This window comes from Cnephaeus nilssonii, assembly GCF_951640355.1.
Source record: "Cnephaeus nilssonii genome assembly, chromosome: 13".
Classification (NCBI taxonomy): Eukaryota; Metazoa; Chordata; class Mammalia; order Chiroptera; family Vespertilionidae; genus Cnephaeus; species Cnephaeus nilssonii.
This window is the reverse complement of record NC_137084.1, coordinates 36,734,685-36,755,974: the sequence shown is the minus strand read 5'-3', so window position 1 is coordinate 36,755,974 and position 21,290 is coordinate 36,734,685. Positions and strand designations below refer to the sequence as shown.

At 38.0% G+C, this 21,290-nt stretch overlaps 1 protein-coding gene across 3 annotated transcripts in view; it reads right to left on the bottom strand.

The window, feature by feature from the left end:
* Positions 1-21,290, bottom strand: part of SBF2 (SET binding factor 2) — a 369,973-nt gene that overhangs the window by 143,274 nt on the left and 205,409 nt on the right. For all 3 annotated transcript variants that reach the window (XM_079788328.1, XM_079788326.1, XM_079788327.1), the window contains exons 9-13: positions 16,131-16,244; positions 14,924-15,001; positions 13,682-13,795; positions 12,475-12,603; positions 8,870-8,968 (exon numbers count right to left, since the gene is read on the bottom strand). In XM_079788328.1, the coding sequence (XP_079644454.1) occupies positions 8,870-8,968; positions 12,475-12,603; positions 13,682-13,795; positions 14,924-15,001; positions 16,131-16,244 (534 nt within the window). The remainder of the gene's footprint in view (positions 1-8,869; positions 8,969-12,474; positions 12,604-13,681; positions 13,796-14,923; positions 15,002-16,130; positions 16,245-21,290) is intronic.

Here is a 21,290-nt window from a genome sequence, read left to right as displayed (position 1 = left end):
TATCCTAACAAATGGGATACGATGTTGAGCACATATTAGGATTGTCATAATTAAATTAAATGTGTCATGGATTTTTATCCAGTCACCTAGTTAAGTAGGATTATATTTCAAATACTACAGGCAGAGTGAAATCCACCCTCTTTATCAAGTTCTCTAGGGAAGGCTGCTCTTCAACCATTTTGAAATGAATTCTAGTATTTATTATCCTTTGTAACCAGAAAATTCCTCCTCCCCCAAAAGAACCTATGTTATTCATGTTGTGGATTAAGCTCATCACTACTCTATGCATTTTCTGGACAGTTAAAATGGCCACTGTCATCGTGTATTAGAGTTGCTCCTCACAATTCTTTTTGGTTATTTGGCCCAGACCCAGAAAAAAGAAAGGTTGGGCCACAGCTGATGATGTAGGAAGTACATCTCAGCAATACAATGGAAATAATACTCCTTTAAAGCGTACAAAGCCTCAGTTCTCATTTTTGCTCTGCTCACTATGTAATACTGGATAAGTAACTCTGCCTCAGGTACACACTCACGCTTCACTTAAAAGGTTCCTGAGAAGCTGAAATTAGATAGAAAACTTGTTCTGGCCACAGCAGCCCTCATACACACTTTGTATTCCCCTCTTTTGTCATTAGCAAGGACAGGGAAGAATAAATACGTAAGTTCCTATGCCAAGACTTCATGATCACCACTTCCCAAACTATATGGTGACATATTCCTGTTCTAAAATTATTCCTGGATTAACCCAACATCACTGGACTATAGTTTATAAAATGACCCTTTTCAAATAGCATATTTGTTTTTCTCTGTTCTTTAGGCTCAAGTCTAAGGTATGTTTTCAAAAGTTATACATATAAATATTCTAAAATCCTTTGGGAAGATATTTTTTTTTCAGGATGGGAAGGTAATTCACATGGATTTTAAGGTTTAAATCAGAATCATTTAAAATATAGTCTTCACTACTTTTGTTATTATTGACATTTGTTTTGTTATAATAAAAATTAAGACTTTAAATATATTTCCATGATGTAAGTAATATTCATTATAACAAAGTTCAAAACATGAAAAATTAAAGTAGAAAAGAAATCTTCTTAGTGATGTCAGGTTTTCTAGCTATATTTTATCTTTTTCTCTCTTACTATATGTGCCTCTACCTTGGCCCAAAAATTATTTAAGGTGGGTTAAAAAAAGGAGGATACATATATTGCTCAAAATTCTATAATGTGCTAAGTTCATACTAAACTTTATAAAGCAGAACTAAGATCCAAAAATAGTCAAGGCTATTCTGAAGAAGAGTAAGTGGGGAAATAAAACTTTCTGGATATCAAAACTCATATAAATCTTTAATAATATAGTATGTCGATTGGTATTAGTGAAGGCCTTAAAAAACTAATGGAATAGAGAGCCCATAAATAGGACTATGTGTGAAAACATGATAGAGATAGGAGGCACTATAATTCAGAGGGAAAGGCTGGACAATTCAATGAGAGAGGGAGTATAAGAAGTACTTTTAATTCATGGTCTCTGATGTTGGACCACCTGGGTCAAATCCCAGTTTAGCACTGTGACATGATGCAGTTTATTTTAGTTTCCTCATCTGTAATAAAGATAAAATAAAAGTGTAATATGCTAATTAGACCAGAAGTCCTTCCTTCTGGACAAAGCCACAGCGGGCGGGGGCCACGGCAAAGGCGGCAGGGGCTCTTGGCTGCGGTGGTGGCAGGCGGGGGCTGGGACCAAGGTCCTTGCATGAATTTCATGCATCGGGCCTCTAGTAAAGATAATAATATGGTACCTTCTTCATAAGGTTCTTGTGAGGATAGAATGAGTTGTCAAAGAACAGCTTTTAGAACGAACATGTGCATGCGCGCATACACACACACACACACACACACACACACACACACACACTCTTCCCCAGAATAATTCTGAAAGCTGTTTTCCAAAAGTCTAGGACACATTCATTTGAATAAATATTTAGTCACTGCATATTCTTTGGCATGCCACCAGGCCTCTAAAATATTTTCCCCAGGATTCACATATCACCAGCTACTTGTATTCTAACAGCAATAAAAATAGTACTAAAAAATAGTTTAAATAGAAATCACTAATTAAAAAAAAGATATTGCTTTTAGTCATTAATAGTGTTTTTTTCTCATAAGCAATTTGAAATATCATAAAACAAATCCATACACAATTCAGAATAACAAGCATGTTTTAAAGCAAAGTTCAAAGATGAGGCTATCCTGTAATTGAACAGATAGTCTACATAAAAATTCAGGCAATGGGTTAAAGTTCCTGAATTATAATATATTCAGTTGTGCTTAGAAGATTCAAAAAAGGCTCATGCCCCCAAATCCAGCATGGTTGGTTCTCTGGCTACTGTGTCTGTGCATTGCTGCCCCCTAATGGTCAGTGTGGTAAATATAAAGGACCATATTCACCACCTTACACCCGGCTTTGTCACATTATGACTCCTGAGAAAACAGCAGAAATGATGGGAAGTTTAAGGGTCATTGAACGCTACATATTCTTAGAAACATCTGCTCTTACTCAAAACTCCAAATGCTTGTGGGCAAGTCCCTTGAAGATTACTGAGCTCATTAAAAACTGCAGCCCAATTTTGTGTTGAAACAAGGAAATTCATTATTTTCCAATAGAACAAAAAAGCAGCCAAATTGTCAGGTTTAATTGCAGGGAAATGCAAATGCAAAATAATAACCAAGGAGTTACACAACTGAGTATTTATGGTGAACATGGTAACAATTTTGTCCAAAGCATGCAAGATGAACTGCCCAAGAAAGCTGGCAAAATGCACTATCGCTTAAGAGGGAATTTTGAAGTTGGATAATGATTTTCAAGAAATGTCTCCATAATCCTGCTGTAAGGGCACACTATAGTAATGGGAGGTACGATTTTCTCAGACTTGAAAAAATGGTATACATACTATCTGGTATGGAAACATGAATTTTTCTCCTTTCTTGTCAAGCTGAATGAGAATATGCCTCGGGCCTAAAGAAAACGAGGCTGAGAACAACTTCAAATAAAAGCACAGCAAAGCAAAATAAAACAAAAAACCCCAACCCCTACTGGAAATTCAAAGTAGGCAACCACTGCATTGGGGGGAAAAAATTTCCTCCTACACATTGGTCTCAGCAGTGAATGACAAATCAATGTGAACTTGTTAGAGGTTACCAAGTTTTCCATATTAATTTAGACATTTATTAATTATTTAATATGCACCAGTTATACCTAGAGCTATGTAGGATATCAAGTTACACAAATCCTTTTAAATACTACTGAAACCAATACTATCACTGGACTAAGTTAAACACTGACAAAATGTAACTAAACATTTTAGAGTTGCCTGTCTGTGAACACAGTATTGATGGAATGAAACATTCTCAATTTCTCATCTTCATAAGCCTTTCAATGATCATCTAATTGAATTAATGTCTCATCCTTAATACAAATAAATTTGGTGTATGACTTGAATATCTAATGCGCTGGTTGCCTAATAGAGGGTTTTCAACCTTGGCACTATTGACATTTTGGGCTGAATAATTTTTTGGAGGGGGAGTGTCTTGTATATTGTAAGATGTTTAGAAGCATCCCTAACCTCTGCCTATCAGAGCCAGTAGTACACCCTCTCCAGTTATGCCAACAAAAAATGTCTCTAGATACTGCCAAATTTCTGGGGGGAAGGGACTGTCCCTGTTGAGAAGCACTGTTCTAATTCATGATTATAGCTGGAAGCTTCATATTCTAATCCAAGTACTATTTTTGTTGTTGCTATTAATCCTCATTTGCGGATGTTTTTTCCATTGATTCTCAAAGACAGGAAAGGAGAGGGGGAGTGGAAGAGACAGAGAAAGGAGAGAGAGAAGGAAAGAAACTTCGAGGTGAGAGACACATTGATTGGTTGCCTCACCAATGAGGCTGGGGATTGAACCTGCAACCCAGGTATGTGCCCTTGACTGGAATCAAACCCAAGACCCTCCAGTTCGAGGATTGACACTCTAATCACCACTTCAGCCAGGACTAAGACAAGTACTATTTTTATAAGTACTCAGGAAGCATATAGTGACTGGCTAAGAGACCTATATTCTCACTCACCTATTGACATGCAAATTAAAACCATAAGATACCACCACACAACTATTCAAATGGCTAAAAACAAAAAACTAAGGATACAAAGTGTTGCTGAAGATATGGAGCAAATGGAACTCTCATACATTGCTGGAGCAAATGCAAAATTATACAGACACCAGGGAAGTGTCTTAGTTCTTTTTTTAAAAAATATTTTTAAATTGATTTCAGAGAGGAAGGGAAAGGGAGAAAGAGGTAGAAACATCAATCATGAGAGAGAATCATTGATCAACTGCCTCCTGGATGCCCCACACTGGGGATCTAGCCTGCAACCCAGACAGGGAATTGAACCATGACCTCCTGGTTCATAGGTTGCTGCTCAACCACTGAGCCACACTGGTTGGGCTCCTAGTTTTTATAGAGTTAACCTTCTGTTACCAGTATCCTACTCCTAAATATTTACCCAAGAGAAGTTAAAAATTATGTACATACAAAAACCTATGCAAATGTTTAGGGTGGTTTTATTCATAATTTCCAAAACTGTCCTTCAGTTAGTCAACATATAAATAAAACTTTGGTACACCCATGCAATGGCATGCTACTCAACAATAAAAAGGAATTAACAACAGATTTAAGTAGTGACATGGGTGAATCTAAAATAAATTATGCTAAGTGAAAGAAATCAAACTCAAAAAACTACGTAACGACAGACAGACAACGTATTAGTTGTTAAGAGTTTGGGGTGATGGGAGAACATGTCTATAAGGGCACATTAGGGAAAATTTTGGAGTAAAATACTGGTAAATATTCTATGTTCTCACTGTGGTGGTGGTGGTTGTATACTTCACTCATTTGTCATTGAACAATACATTTAAAAAGTGCAAATTTTACTATATGAGAATTTATCATTGTAAAGCTGACTTAAAAATGCACAAACAAACCAGACAGTATGGGGGAAAGAGTTTGATTTTTATGCTTTGGGTTGGGGGCCTCATTTTCTCATAATAATCTAAACAAGTTGTTTATGTTTTGATTCTTTAAGACTAAGATGATCACAATGTTTTACTTCATTCCTATAGCAACAACAAAAAAATCCCTTTATTCAGAATTAGCAGAGAGTACAAATATCATCCATGTAGACTAAATTTGCCTGCTAGTGAAATTAACTTTCTGCAGAAATGTAAAGGGTGTAGATCTGACATGATTTACAATGGCTATTCCTATAGTTGGGATTTGTTCTCCTGTTGGGATTTAAAAACCTATTTGTTTCCATGTTGGGCAATGAAATACTGGTAAGGCACAAATAAAAATCTCATATTATTTTATAAGGAAGTCCAAGTGATCTCATTTACCCCTTTACTTTTAAGAAAACTGTCACACAATCTAGCTAATATTTATGTACTACTGCAGATGCAAAACAAGTTTAAAAACCTGCACTATATAAAACAGTAAAACACATGTCCAACTAATTACTTGATGCCATGAAATGGAGGTTTTACAAAATTCTTATCCTGGCCTACCTTAAAATTCTCATTTTGTGTGCAGTTAGTGGTCCTTTATGAGTGTATGTCAAGAATCATAGGGATAGAGCGGTAAGTAGCTAAATGTGCTGCCATTCAGACACTGAAGATTCTGAAAGCCAAGGTGGGTGGACCCAGTATTATCAACTGGGCAAGGAAAGAAAAGCTGTAAAGATATATAGGCAATAATCTTCATGTTAAAAACCTTATTAATGCTTACCCAATTTGTCTGTAATGGAGTTATTCCTTTTCTTCTCCTTCATTCCACTTTCCCATTCCCCTCCTCCACCAGTCACCAAATACATTTTTTAATTATTTAGGGAGCTCCAGAAAGTCAAAATAGCAGCTAAACCCAGTTACAATTCACCCTATTCACATTCCTACAATTCATTCCTACTCACTAGGAATATAAAGGAGTGGCAAGAAGAAACTGAAAAATTAAGGTCCATTTTTGAGGTATTTCAAAGGGAAGTAAAGGAGAGATGCTAGATACACATACCAGACCTCAGTGCAATAAAGTATTTACAATCATCGGAATGGAACCACCAGGTCCCAATTATAACCCAATAATAAGAAAACAGTCAAATTATATGGCTGGCTCTTGTTTACCAGAGGAAATTCTAGAAATTTGATTTAAGAAAACTGACTACAAAAATGGAACCATCTGGATGATTTTCCTTGCATTGAGACCATCCTTCCTCCCTCCCCTCAACTTCCTGCATGACCATCATGCTCTCCTTTCTAACTTTGTCAAGTATTTACTTCAGGAATGTTGGGACCATCAAGGACTTTAAATTCTTAAAACTAGAAAGAGTTATAGAAAGTCTGATGACAATCCATTGGGATAGTCTCAAATTCTCACTCATCATGTATCCTCTTCTCAAGGATTAATATCTGGAATCATGTATCTAGAAAATGCTGGCAATAGTAGGTGCCGAACAAACACATACTGAATGAATGGAATTAATTAAATGAAATGAAATAGAATTGGATTGTGGAAGGAAAGAAATCCAATAAGGGCTCAAGAATGTAGAGTTCATTTGAAGGGCGATTCCACCTCTTACTAGTCATACAGTCCCTCGTGATGACCTCTTTAACAGTGTTAAAGGACAGGGGTTGTTCATGCTTTGCATTCACCTTTAAGACTATATAATTAGTAGATATTTATTTTACTGCAGTTTGTTTTCTTTTCTGTGTTAGCTTAGTGTTAGCTATGTATCACAAAATTTAAGGTCTAGAATGGCAAAAAATTTTTTATTTCATTTCTTCACTAAAGTGGCTTGGCATACTCCCTAACATGCATTGTGTATTCAGTCTTGTAACAGGACAAACGTGTGTCAGAACCCCAGCTCTGGTCACTTACTAGCTATAAAATTTTGCAGTTCTGGAATAGGTTTGCAAAGATCTAAGAAATAAACATTCAGTATTAAAGGAATCAATCCCAGAGTATCAAACACTGACTCCCAGTTAATGTTTTTGTACTTTTCGAAATATATCAATAAATCATTCCAAGTGGGCAAGGAAAAAAGCTTTCTAATATTCAGTTTCCTCACCTATCAATGTCAATATCACTATCTATCTCACAGGGTACAGGGTAACTTCCAAGATCATATGAGAAAGTACGTTAAAGTGCTTTATAAAGAACCAACTATAAAATCAGCCATTGGAAATACCACATTTTTTCCAGTTGAAGATGAGCCAGCCTAATGGAGTGAACGAACATCAACTTAGGAATTGGATAGATAAAAATTCCTGAATTTAAAATCTGGATTCAATTACTTAATAGCCATTTACAATCCTGAGCCAATTATTCCCAGTAAAATGGAGGTAAAGACACCTATATCTTACATAATTATATGAGGAATAGAGATGATATACTATGTAAAGTGCTTAATCCCATTCCTGGCACATTGCTTTAAACACTCAATATTTATTATTACAATAAGTCAAGAGAACTGTCCCATGTGTTCATGCTATACATTAGTTGTACACAGCCATCATAAATGGCAAGGACCAGCACAGAACACAAGTTTTCCTTCTGACAGATTTTTTTCCCAAGTTCCAGCACACTAATCAATAAATAGATTTATTACAGTATTGGACAGTTATATGTGGAGTTTAGGGTATCCGCCCAAAGGATACATTTTAAAGTAACTTCAGAAATAAAATTCATAAGTAATTGAATAAAGAAACACAATTTGGTTCTCAGATTTTCAAGGGATGTGACTAACAATGACCCAACATCCAAAAAGATGCACCTATGCAAATAATTAAGTTAAACAATACCAGGATATGGGTCCCACATCCTTCTTAACTATTCTCCTGAAAAATATTTCCACCCTAGCTAGTTTGGCTCAGTGGATAGAGTGTCGGCCTGCGGACTGAAGGGTCCCAAGTAGGGGGCTCGATCCCCAGTGTGGGGCATGCAGGAGGCAGCTGATCAATGATTATCTCTCATCATTGATGTTTCTATCTCTCTCCCTCTCCCTTCCTCTCTGGAAAAAAAAAAAAGATGGAAAATTACTTCCCTCAACTTTCCCCTTTCCTTTTTTTAGTAAAAGGATTCGACTCTGTAAAAGCTTTATAAGCAGAGGAAGGAGTTGTAATCATTAGCCATTTTTCCACATGCACATAACCACCCTGTCACTTTAGGTTATCTTCTTTCTTGGTATCCAAATTATTACTTCACATGTTACCAGTGCGAAACATCAATCTTTTACACTTATTGCATTTCTGCTATATGGAGAATATTTTCACCCTTGAGTTTTTGTAGTTGGTCACTGGACAATCTGCTGTCTTCTAGCTTTTCATGCCCTGTCTGTTCAAAACAATTCAACTCAAATCATTTTCCTGATCCAGTGGACCTTCACTATTTTAAGCTAAAGCAGAGGACATGGGGCAGTTGTGTCTGAGGTAGTTCTGATCTCCAATGGGTATAATATTTATGTCTTAAAATGCCCAATATATTCTTAAGAAGATAGAAACCTAAATGAAAATCACAATGAGGGCAAATGACAAATGGAAAATTGTAACTAAGAAGTTTTCATAATGCAATAATTGACAGGAAAATCATTAAAACAATAAGATCTATTTTGATACACAGTAGCAACCGTAATATCTTGTTAACTTATAGTCCCAAAGGTCTGAAGTTAGAACAAGAAGATTATCACTGGAAAGATGAAGCTTTTCAGTTTCTCAAACAAAATACTTTATTAGCACTTTTAAAATTAATGACTGTCTAAATAAATAAACTTACTTACATTTTTGAACAGTTGCTCAGCAAGTTCTCTGACATGCTTTATCATCTTCAGTGGATTATTTTCTTCAACTTTAATTCGCTCTACCTCAAAAGCTACCAGCTTGAAAAAAGAATGAAATGGCAAAACATCAATTCTAAGATATACTGAATTAGAAAACTGTGTGATAATTTTATACAATTAGCAAACCAAGAAGCACCCAAAATATACACTATTACTAAAATAATATTTTAGATTTCTGCTGGGCTTCACCTCTATTCTAGATGCATGGAGTCTATCCAGTCATTGGATAGTTCAGTGGTCTCCCCCCTGATGATTTAGGGCCCTATTTCCTCTTGGAAAAGTCATTTCTGGAACTCAGAGACCCTTTCATTCTCCAGGCTTCACTTAGACATTTCTCACTTTGAGAAGTATGGGTGGTCAGAAAGTCACCAACATGTCCCTAACTCACAAAACACGAACCAAATGTTCAAGTCAGGTCACTCCGATGCTGGTTCCAGCTCTGCTGACAGTGGAATTTGGAAAAAGTCACTAAAACTCCTAAGCTCCAGTTTCTTCATCTCTAACATAAGATGGAGGAACAAGACGATCTTTAGGCTCCTTCCAGTTCTCAAATTATATAAACTCTAATCCACGTCCCTACTAAATAACTAGCTGGGAGAACTGGGGGAGTGTGTATATTTGGAGTAGAGAGAAGAGTACTGACAGGAAAAAAAATGTGTGAGGAGGAGTGGGTAGATGGACGAATTTTCAAAAAAGGATATAAGATATTTTCTTCTAGGAACTACTAGATTTACTGGAATAGACAGACATATAAAACCATGACTTCACCTATTCTAGGCCAGGATTCAGAAAGACTGTCAAACCAGGGCAAACACTTTTCCTTCTAACAGGCCTAGTTGATGGAGTGTGGGGATAAGCTGCTTCTCAAAGCTCCATAATCCTTTGTGGGGTAGACTGCCCAAGCTAAATGAGAACAAGGATCCCTTTCCCAGAAGCACACAACACTTTCCTACAAAAGCACACTCTAATGCAAACCGACTAAGCGGCCAAAGATGATAGACAAGAAATTACTTAGGTCTGATGTCTCATAGCTTTTAGGCACTTGACAAGTATACATATGAACTGGTTTTCAAGTAATATCAACAAGATGCCAAAAATCATCACTGCTGGCAGAACCTAGAATAGAATGAACACTAAGAGACACAATAGGAATCTTGGACAAGGTCCTTGCCTTATCATTGTTTCTAATCTAAAGGATATATGTATCTTATGTCTATAAAAGCAGATAATCTTACCTAATAATAGACAAACATGTAAATTGACTGTACCTCCGCTATGCCCACAGCCAATCAGAGTGAGTATGCAAATTAGAAGGCCAAAGATGGTGGCTGCCCAGCTGCTCCAGGCGCGGAGTGACCAGGCAGGGCAGGACGCCTGCTATGAGTGGGAGGGCGGGGGGCAAAGGGATCTACAGGAGCGGAGTGCCGCAGCAAAGACAAGACTGCAGACTCCGGAGTCTGCAGTGAAGACGAAGATGGTAGACTCCAGCCAAAGTCTGCAGCAAAGACGAAGACGGCAGACTCTGGCCGGAGTCTGCAGTGAAGCAGCGAAGATGGCAGACTCTGGCCAGAGCGAAGGCCTGGGTCCCAGGTGCCAGAGGAAAACCGGTGCTAGAAGCCAAGGGAAGGAAGGCCTATTGCACGAATCTCTTCATGCAATGGGCCTCTAGTAAAAGATAAGCTGCCAGATGAAGTTAGAGATACAAAATAAAGTAGACCTCCAATGTACTCTGGGGAGGTGGTGAGATAAGAGCAAAGTATGAAGAATGGATGGTCATGGTCAGACTGAAAGGTAGAGGGAGGCCACTCCAGGCTAGGGAAGGACATACAAAAATAGTCAGAGGCTGTAGCAAGCAAATTCTTTGAAAGTAATTCATATGAATTATTAATTGTGACAAAACTGCCAGAGGGGAGAATTTAGATAGAAAAGAAAGGGGGTATATAAACAAATATTACTATTCAAAATGCTTCAGAGACTAGTAAAATGGAAGAGCTAGAAAAGAGTATAAAGAGCATCTAATTTAACCCCAAAATTATGTCTCAATTACCTAGGATCTAAAGGCCGATATCTATACTAATAAAAGGGTAATATGCTAATTAGACTGGGTCGACCGGATATCTTCCAGTCATCTGGTCCTCCTCTGGACAAAGCCATGGTGGCGGGGGCCAAGGTAGAGGTGGTTAGGAGTGATCAGGCCAGCAGGGGAGCAGTTAGGGGTGATCAGGCCAGCAGGAGAAGGTGGTTAGGGGCGATCAGGCAGACAGAAAGAGTGGTTACAGGCAATCAGGCAGGCAGGTGAGCGGTTAGGAGCCAGCGGTCCCAGATTGCAAGAGGGATGTCCGACTACTGGTTTAGGTCCAATCCTGTAGAGGGGTCCTGGATTGGAGAGGGTGCAGGCCAGGCTGAGGGATCCCCCCATGCACAAATTTCATGCACCAGGCCTCTAGTATGTTAATATTAGATAACTAATGATCAATCGTATTTAATGTTGGTATTAGAACAGTAAGAAATAATTGTCCACCTCAGGGCAATTTCTTCTAAGTCCTCATATGATTTTTTCTACTATTAATTAAAGCGTTTGGTGCAATTCTCCATACTCAGAATTAAAACATGTGCCTCTTCTTTCAATCTCCACCTGTGAATACTTAATTATCTCTATATAATAAAAATAAAAAGATCCTTCTCTGAACCAAGAATCTAAGACCTTGAGTCCTACCTTCTCTACATAAAATAAAACCAGCAACTCCAAAATATGATCACTATTACTATTCTCCACTAGCTTGGGTGCTAGGAGTGTTTTCTTTTACAGACTTCAAGGAACTTTACATTTATTGGTTCAAATACAGTCCTCTTTCAGAAACTGAAATTGGAATAACATTCCTCATTCTATCCACCAGAATGGGCTTCTATGAAAATAGTTAAATGGTAAATGGAAAGATGCATTAAAATAAGAGAAATCACAATGAACACAAAATAGCATCCTTATTTTAACTCACATCTGTTCTAACTTTCCCTTTCTAAGGCCAATTTCTTGATGATAGAGACTTAAACCTGTCTTTTATATATTTAATATCTCCCAAGGGAGCTATCGTGGATATCAGTAAGAATGCTACTAAGCTAAATTATGTCTCTAGGACACTGATAAACAATATATAACTGCTTAAAGTCACATATCTACTCATTAAACTTTGACTTTTTCTCTATGAAACCAATAAAGGAATTGTGTTATTGCCTTCAAAAATAAATGTTCTACTTACACAATCACTGTCAATTTTTACAAAAATATTTTAATCAACAATTTAAAATTAAGTTGTTCAAGATTTTATGTATGTCTGAGATATCCTATAGTTACATTTTTTATAATTGTATTTTCACATTTTAAATATCAAGATTGGATAAGCATAATAGTAATAATATTTGGATTATTTAATATTTAATGTATAACATAGTTATAATTTTGATTAAAAGTTTAAAATTCTACTTCTCTACTTTGTACCATCCTAATTTTGTCTGTAAATAATGTATTCATTTGATAAAAACTATACCTCGTCAAAGAGATCACAGGATCTATAGGGAGGGCCTCTTTCTGAAACAAAACCTGCAAACGCCATTCCATTGAGAACTTTAGTGAGGAAATCATTTTCAATCAAACCACGCTGCCCCAAGAAAGCTGTCTGTAAAGAAAGAAAATGTGAAAAGAATAATTTATCACTCAGTAATGAATGGATGCTCAAAACAAAATAAATCTATCTATCTATATAAAAGCCTAAGTGACCATCAACCGTTCGCCGGGTTGACCATTCACCCGGTAGCTATGACGCACAACGACCACCAGGGGGCAGACGCTCTGACTAGTAGAGGAGGGAGCTTGATTCCTTGCGGAATTGGCTGTGGGTTAGGTTGCTGCTGGGGCACTGTTGGCCCCGAATCTGTTTCACCCGTACCCTGGACCCAGAGAGGAGGGAGCCCGATTCCTTGCAGAATCGGCTGTGGGTTAGGTTGCTGCTGGGGGGAGGGCGAGAAGAGATTAAAACAAAGATCTTATATAAATACTAGAGGCCCAGTGCACGGATTCGTGCACTACTGGGGTCCCTCAGCCTGGCCTGCGGGGATCGGGCCGAAACTGGCTCTCTGACATCCCCCAAGAGGTCCCGGATTGCGAGAGGATGCAGGCTAGGCCAAGGGACCCCACAAGCACCAGGGCTCTAGTAGAAAGATAAAGCTTGAATAAGTGTCTTCATGCAAAAATGTGTTACTATAAATTACACTTCTCTTAAAAAGGTTTTTGATACCTGAGATACTACAGGTATTGGAAAGGATAAAAATGATCTGTCTGTAAAGCAGGAGGAGAAATCAAAAATTAATACTCAATTTTAAAAGAAAACCAATTTAAAGTTAACATTATACTCTGAATGAAAACATGTTAGTTCCATAGTATTATTAAAAATTATCAATACAGTGAATGGATGATGTGTTGTAGAATTGTGCACCTGAATAGATTCTACTTTGTACTAGCCTAATTTTGTCTGTAAATAATGCATTAATTTGATAAAAAGTGTACCTCATCAAAGAAGTATCACCCCAATAAATAAAAAGGAAAAAAATCATCATATAACCACACAAAGCAGATATTTTAAATAACCCCATTTGATAAATTAAGGGGAAAATACATGGCCAGAAAAGAACAACCAAGTTGTTTTATTTAATTGGAGTCTACATTTTGGACAGATTCCATGTAGTTCTGTACCTTACCTTGTGAAAATGTATCACTGGTTCTGCATGAATTCGTATGAGCTGTAGGCATGATCTATATCCTTGGAAAAGTTGTGCAAATAATCTAAGAAAAACTGCACGTACTTCTTTATCCTGAAAATATAAGAAGAAACATGTTAGGTAACTGAATTTCTTAAAAAATAAAATGAATTATCACAAAATCAACAAGTTGTAAAAAGTTGAGGGATTATTAAATAAATCTGTATGTCTGTGCTTCCTACACGTCAGTCTCCTTTGTGGCAATCCTGAGTGATCGGCATCTAGTCTGTTCCACTGTTGGCAGCATAGGCTGTTCAATAGTTCTTTTTAAAATTGAACCAAACAAAACTTGCTTCTAGCACATTCAATTTTCCTATCAGAAAAAACACGAGTCACAGTCTCCCCTTTCACCATGCTCAAGAAGGGCATATTTCCAAAGTCATTTGCTTTTTATAGCCATCAAAAGAATATCACAAATACAAAGAAAAAAATCAAAAAGACTTTTTAAAGCTTATAAAATTCTTCCAAAATTTATCCAACTTATAAAAATGTATTCTCATATTAATAAGGTCTGACTTCAACTCTGTTTTAATAATTCAGGCTTTTATATAAATCATAGTTTTGGAATTGGGAGAAAACTTACAGATTTATTTAGTCAACCCTTATTTAATTAATGAGGAAATAGTCAAGAATGCTTAATGAACTTGTCAAAGGTGTCCAGCTCTATGAAGCTCCTGATTGGCCACAAAGCTCATCTCCAAGAAATGCACTGAGCAAAATTCAAAAGGGATCTCTGTTACATATTCACCCTTTTATGGCTTCTAGTTGGGACTATTTTCATCTACTCAATCCTCAAACTTGATTCTCTTCTATTATCAACAATACTGTTTCCATTTTTTGTAAGCTTCCCTCTCCCCACTTTTTTTATCCTTGCTTGACACAATTTTCCAGGTTACAGCCTAGGTTCTGATTTTTTGTCCGCTACTTATTATGCTTCCTCAGGACAACAGTTTTAGCCCTTCTCCCCACTGGTCAGTGTGCTGCCCTGTGACTTCTCTTTGAGCAGGTCATGAGGTGAGTCAGTAGCAATTCTCTTGATTTCTAATTTGGTGCACTGTTTACTAGGCTGTCCACCTAACTCTCATTTTTACTAGGTTGTCCATGTAATTCAGCTTTAACAATTGTACAAATAAAAGTACAGTTCTCTTTAAAAGCATAAAACTTAAATTTTAAACTTCTTACCAGCATTTTTGAGTGGGATAAAGCTGTTCGTGGAGGGGGAAAAGCATGATCTGCCACTTCCAAATCTGGGTGTAGAATCTAAAGCAAAGAAGTTTTGTTATACAGAAGATCTTAATATCAATAAAACCTATTATTTAATCTACTTGGTGCATTATATGAAAAAGTGTCAGTATATGAATGACAATATATTTTTTCCATGAACTACAATGCAGTTAGCTGAGGCAGTTCTGTATATATTATTGTGAAATTATCTCCAAGAGAAAATATTTAATGAAAAACCATGTTCTAGAAAAATTCACATATGTAAGTCTATATATGTACATGCATTGATGTACATATAAATGAAAATGCAAAGTTCTGAAAGAATATACACTAAGCTATAAAACAGTAGTTACCTCTGGGAAGGGAATGGTCTAGCACAGAGCTATTTCTCTATATAGTGGAAAATTTTAAACAAGCATTTATTTTTATGTTTCTTAGTATAATTAAAATTAATTAATTAACGGAAATATTGAGGAGAATATGAAGGCTTTAATTCTAGTAATGGCTTAAAATGCAGAATTTCTAAGTTTCAATTTTCTGATGATGGATCAATGGGAACCTAAAAATGTTGTCAGTAAAATAAAATACTGTGCTTTTACAAATCAAATAAGGTAAAATAACTACAAAAATTAAATTCATTCCAATGGGAAACATCCAGGCCACAGGTTTCTTAAAACTTCACTACACAGAATGCTGGACATTTAATCTGTCTATAAGTAACATCTTCCTGTAGTAACTTGAAAACATTGGCAAAACAACATCCTACTGTTTTGCAAGTAGCACACCTATCATAGAGGAATGAGATGTCAATAGGAGGTTGGAGCAGAAGGAAAAAGTTCTGGCTTCTAATGGGGGTTTAGGGAAATCAGTGACTTCAAGGCAGAGTCTAGTCTTGTTTTCACATGTGTGTTTCCAATACCTATGACATTATTCAGTACTAAGTAAATACGCTGAGTGAAAAAATGAATGTACAACAAATATTCAGTTAGGATTTAATGTATATTCTTTAGATACTATTTAGTAAAGACTCCTAAATAATCCATGAGACTATATTCATGTTTTAAGACCTTTTTAAAAAGTAATTACACTGCTCATGATATTTAATTATAATTATCTTAGTTTAGATTTAAATCAAGAGAAAATTGCTATTTAAAAAATGGCATACCAAAGAAAGAGCTGCTTGAGTCTGATGTAGAAGTGGTTCCGGGAGGGACGAGAGGTGAATACATTCAGGAATTTTAATAGTTCCTCCATCCAAATCTGCTATGATTACATCTAACTGAAAGAGATAAAAATTAATATAATTAATACAATATATTTGTTGTTGAGCAAATTAATTTGACCTTCACTAATTCAAAATGAGAAGAACCAGATGTGGAAGAGCTTCTTCTTCTTCTTCTTCTTCTTCTTTTTTTTTTTGGTTAATCCTCACCCGAGGATATTTAATCTATTGATTTCTAGAGAGAGTGGAAGGGAGAGAGGGAGGGAGGGAGACAGAGAGAGAGAGAGAGAGAGAGAGAGAGAGAGAGAGAGAGAGAATCATAGATGTGAGAGAGACACATCAACTGGTTGCCTCCCACACTGGGGCCTAGGATTGACTGGCAATCCAGGTACGTGCCCTTGACCAGGAATTGAACCTGAGACCCTTTGGTGCGCAGGCTGACACTCCACCACTGAGCCACACCGGCCAGGGCTGGAAGAGCCTGTTGATTGTCCATAGTAATAGAACGCTGGGTTCATGGCTTCTGAGCTTCTGTCTAGAGTAGTCCCCCCTTATCTATGATCATGCTTTCTGAGGTCTCGGCTACATTCAGTCAAATGGTCTGAAAATATTAAAAGGAAAATTCCAGAAATAAACAATTCATAAGTTTTAAATGCATGCCATTATGAACAGTGTATTGAAATCTTGGGCCAGCCCACTGTCCTGCCTGGGACGTGAATCATCCCTTTGTGTAGCAGTATCCACACTGTATTATGCTACCCACCCACTTGTCACTTAGATCAGCGATTTTCAATTGGTGTGCCGAAAGAGGCACACTGGTATGCAACAAGAATTTTAAAAAAAAATTTTTTATTATGTATTTTTTTATTAAGGTATTACAAATGTGTCCTTATCCCCCCATTGTCCCCTCATCCCCCCAGTCCTGCCTGCCCTCACCCTCACCCCCTGATGTCTGTGTCCATCGCTTATGCTTATATGCATGCATACAAGTCCTTTGGTTATGCCACAAGAATTTTTAAAACATGCAATACCTGACTATTTAGTCAGGGGCACTGACCTAATTTCCCTTAGATTGTAAAAAAAAAGAAAAAAAAGAAAAAAAAATGGCGTCAGTAACACAACAATAGCCATCTGGTGTGAATGAATCAAAATTATATATATTTTTTGTCAGATCGGCAAAAAATATATTTTTTGGTGTGCTGCAGAATTTTAATAATTAGTTTATGTGTACCATGAGATGAAAAAGGTTGAAAATCACTGATATAGACTGTGGCAGTATTGCAGTGCATGTTGTCACATAGCCTTATTTATTTAACAATGATCCCAAAGTGCAAGTGTAGTTATACTGGCAATTTGGATATGCCAAAGAGAAGCTGAAAAGTGCTTCCTTTAAGTGGAGAGCTATGTATGTATAAGAAAAGAGATAGTATATATAAAGTTCAGGACTACCTATGCTTCAGGCATCCATTGTGGGTCTTTTAATGTATCTCTTATGGATAAGGGGGAATTACTATATTTCCCAGCTTCCTTTGACATTAGGTGTGATAAGTGACTAATGAAAAGTGAAAATCAATGTGTATACTTCCAAGTACTCAAAACAGAGGAGACCTGAGGCTCTCTTTCCTCTTTCCATAGCTGAAGCTATGAACTAGCAGCAACCCAACCCTGAACGCTCAGATGATGACAATACATGAGAGGATTCTGGTGGAGGGACAAGCAGGAAATAAGCTTGGACTTTCAATGATATCATGGAGCAAACTGGGCTGGTATAAGGAACACCTCTACGGATCGCTGCATGAGTGTTAAATAAAATTCCATTTGTCTGGGCCATTGCATTTCGGATGCTTTATTATAGCAGTGTAGCCATAACCTAAATAACACAGTAATCATTACATAAGTTAACAATAAAAACAATTATTATATATCAAAATGGTACTGTTTAGGTGCTCAAGAAAGAAAATGACTTTTAGCATTTTACAAGTTTATTTACAAATAACTTACATACAAATGTAAGAGAAAGGCACCAAGATTGCTGAAGTTATTATTTACAGGATTAAAATTCATTGATTACAGGATTAAAATTCATTCTAATGTATTCATCAAAAAATTTAAAAATTTACTTTTGGCAACACTTGGTTTGTCCTACCTCCAGAGAAAAAGAAATTACTGGAAAAAATTACCTATAAACTAGATGGATATACTTCTAACTAGAGGCACATTGCACGAAGATTTGTGCAATAGGCCTTCCTTCCCCTGGCTGCCGGCACCGGATTGCCTCTGGCACCCAGGACCCAGGCCTTCGCTCTGGCCGCTGCCTTCTGTCTTCGCTCCAGCCGAAGCCTTCAATCTTCACTCCGGCTGCAGCCTTCAGTCTTCGCTCCTGCTGGAGCGCCACTCCTGTAGCTCCCTCCGCCTCCCCACCCTCCCTCTCATAGCAGGCATCCTGCCCCGCCCCGCCTGGCCGCTCCGCGCCTGCATACATGCTGCCCAGAAGCCCGGAAAGGCTGGGGGGCGGGGCCACCTCCATCTTTGTTGGGTTAATTTGCATATTCACCCTAGTTGGCTGGTGGGCGTCGTGACGTGATGGTCAATTTGTATATTTCTCTTTTATTAGTGTAGATTAGTACTAACTAGGATTTACTGAATGTTTATTGATTTATACATATTTTATACAGTGATATCAAAATTAAAAAGGAACTAGATAGATACCAACATATAAAGTTAGGCAGAATGATTAATATATGAATGAAGGTCCTGTTTATAATTACAATGTTGAATAGTCTTTTGTCAGTTTGAATGACATCTACAATTTGATTACAGTTGTAATCCTATATAATAAAAAGGTAATATGCAAATGGACTGAACTGCAGAATGACCGGTCGCTATGACGCGCACTGACCACCAGGGGCAGATGCTCAATGCCTTTGCAGCAGCGCTAAGCTGTCAGTCGGACATCCCCTGAGGGCTCCAGGACTGCAAAGGGGTGCAGACTGGGCTGAGGGACCCCCCCAACCCCCCAGTGCATGAATGTCATGCACCAGGCCTCTAGTTATATATAAGTACCAACAGAATTTAAATCTTTGCAGCATTTAAAACTAAAGAAATATAAACTCATAAAGATCTGTGGATCACAAATGACATGTAGCCCAACTTTTCAGGAAAGAAGTATTCTTAACCTTCCTGAAAAGTGTCATGCAATCTGTTCCTTAAACTCTATTTACAGTGCTTGAGAATACACTCCTCACATAAGGAAACCCAGTCATCATCATTGGACAGCTCTAATGGTTAAAAATTCTCATATTGAACAGAAGTTTACTATAGCCACTTATTCTATTTCAGCCTTTTAGAGCTACAAAAAATAAGCATTATCCTTCTTTCCTATTACAGCCACTTAAATATTTATCATTAGTTATCAAATAGTATCAGGTTATTATTACCCAAGATTTCCTTAGGGTCTCACAGGATATATTTTCTTTTTTCCCTAAATATATTTTTATTGATTTCAGAGAGGAAGAGAGAGGGAGAGAGAACATCAATGATGAGAGGGAATCATTGATCAGCTGCCTCCTGCACGTCCCACACTGGGGAATCAAGCCCACAACCCCCAGCATGTGCCCTGACCAGGAATTGAACCATGACCTCCTGGTTCATAGGTCGATGCTCAACCACTGAGCCATGCCGGCTGGACTCACAGGATATATTTTCTAAACTCTTGAGAATCCTGGATGTCCTTCTCTGAAGCATGTTATTTTGTTACAGTCCCTCATAAAATGCAGTAGAGAGAACTAAACATGTTATTCCAGAATTAGCTTAGATGTAGAGCAGTGATTTTCAACCTTTTTCATCTCATGGCACACATAATTACTAAGATTCTGTGGCATACCAAAACATATTTTTTGCCAATCTGACAAAAAAAATAGATACAATTTTGATTCATTCACACTGGACAGCTATTATTGTGTTGGCTGTTGTCATTTTTTTTATTTGACAACTAGAGGCCCAGTGCATGAATTCGTGCATAAGTGGGGTCTGGCCGGCTGGTCCCAATTGGGGCGAATCGGGACCAGCCAGTCCCAATTGGGCTGAATCGGGGCCGGGCCTGTCAGCAGGAGGAGACAGCAGGAGGTTGGCTGGCTGGCCCGCCCTGATCAGGGCCCAATCAGGGCTAGGCTGGCTTGGGGGAGGGGCTGCAGGCGATTGGCTGATGGGCTCTGCCCCCAATTGGGGTGGAGGGGGCCAATTGGGGGCCAGCAGCCTGGGGGAGGTGCCATGGGTGGTTGGCCGGCCTGCACTGCCCCTGATTGGCAAATCAGGGGTGGAGCTGGCTGGGGGGTGGGGCCGTGGGCCAGCTGGGGGGAGGGGCTGCAGGTGGTTGGGGGCAGGGCCAGCCAGGGGGAAGGACTGCGGGCCAATCGAGGTGGTGGGGGCCCATCTGGGGTAGGGCTGGCTGGGGAAAGGGGCTGCAGGAGGTTGGCCGGCCAGCCCCACCCCCCGATCGGACCAGTTCGCTGGCCACAGTCGGCGTCATAGTGACCAGTTGTTCCGGTTGGTCACTGGCTTTTTATATATATAGATATATGGGAAAAGAGGTCAGTGTTCCTGATCAAACAGTCAGGTGTTGCATGTTTTAAAAATTGTTATGGCATACTGGTTAAAAATCACTGATGTGGAGTATTACTTTTCTTATTTGGTATTTCTTTCTATTCTGTGGCATGAAAAGTAGAATAATCTTTCTTCTCACGCAACGATACACTTTTTATTGGTTTTAGAGAGAGGGAGTGGGTCAGAGAGAGAGAGAGAAACATCAATGTGAGAAATTATATATCTTTTGCCTCCCCTACGTGCCCTGACCTGCAATTGAACCAGCCACCTTTCGGTATATGGGACAACGCTCCAACCAACTGAGCCACTCTGGCCAAGGCAGAAATAGAATAATCTGGTGGGGCTCATACTGGACCTGCATTCCACTAAAATCCTTCACTCTTCTGCAAATAATTTTTGCTTTTTAGATACCCACCATTCAGCATTAATACAGGCCTAATTTCAAAATATGAATAAATTAAAGTACTCATAACAAAAGTATAAATAGAATGCTATATAGAT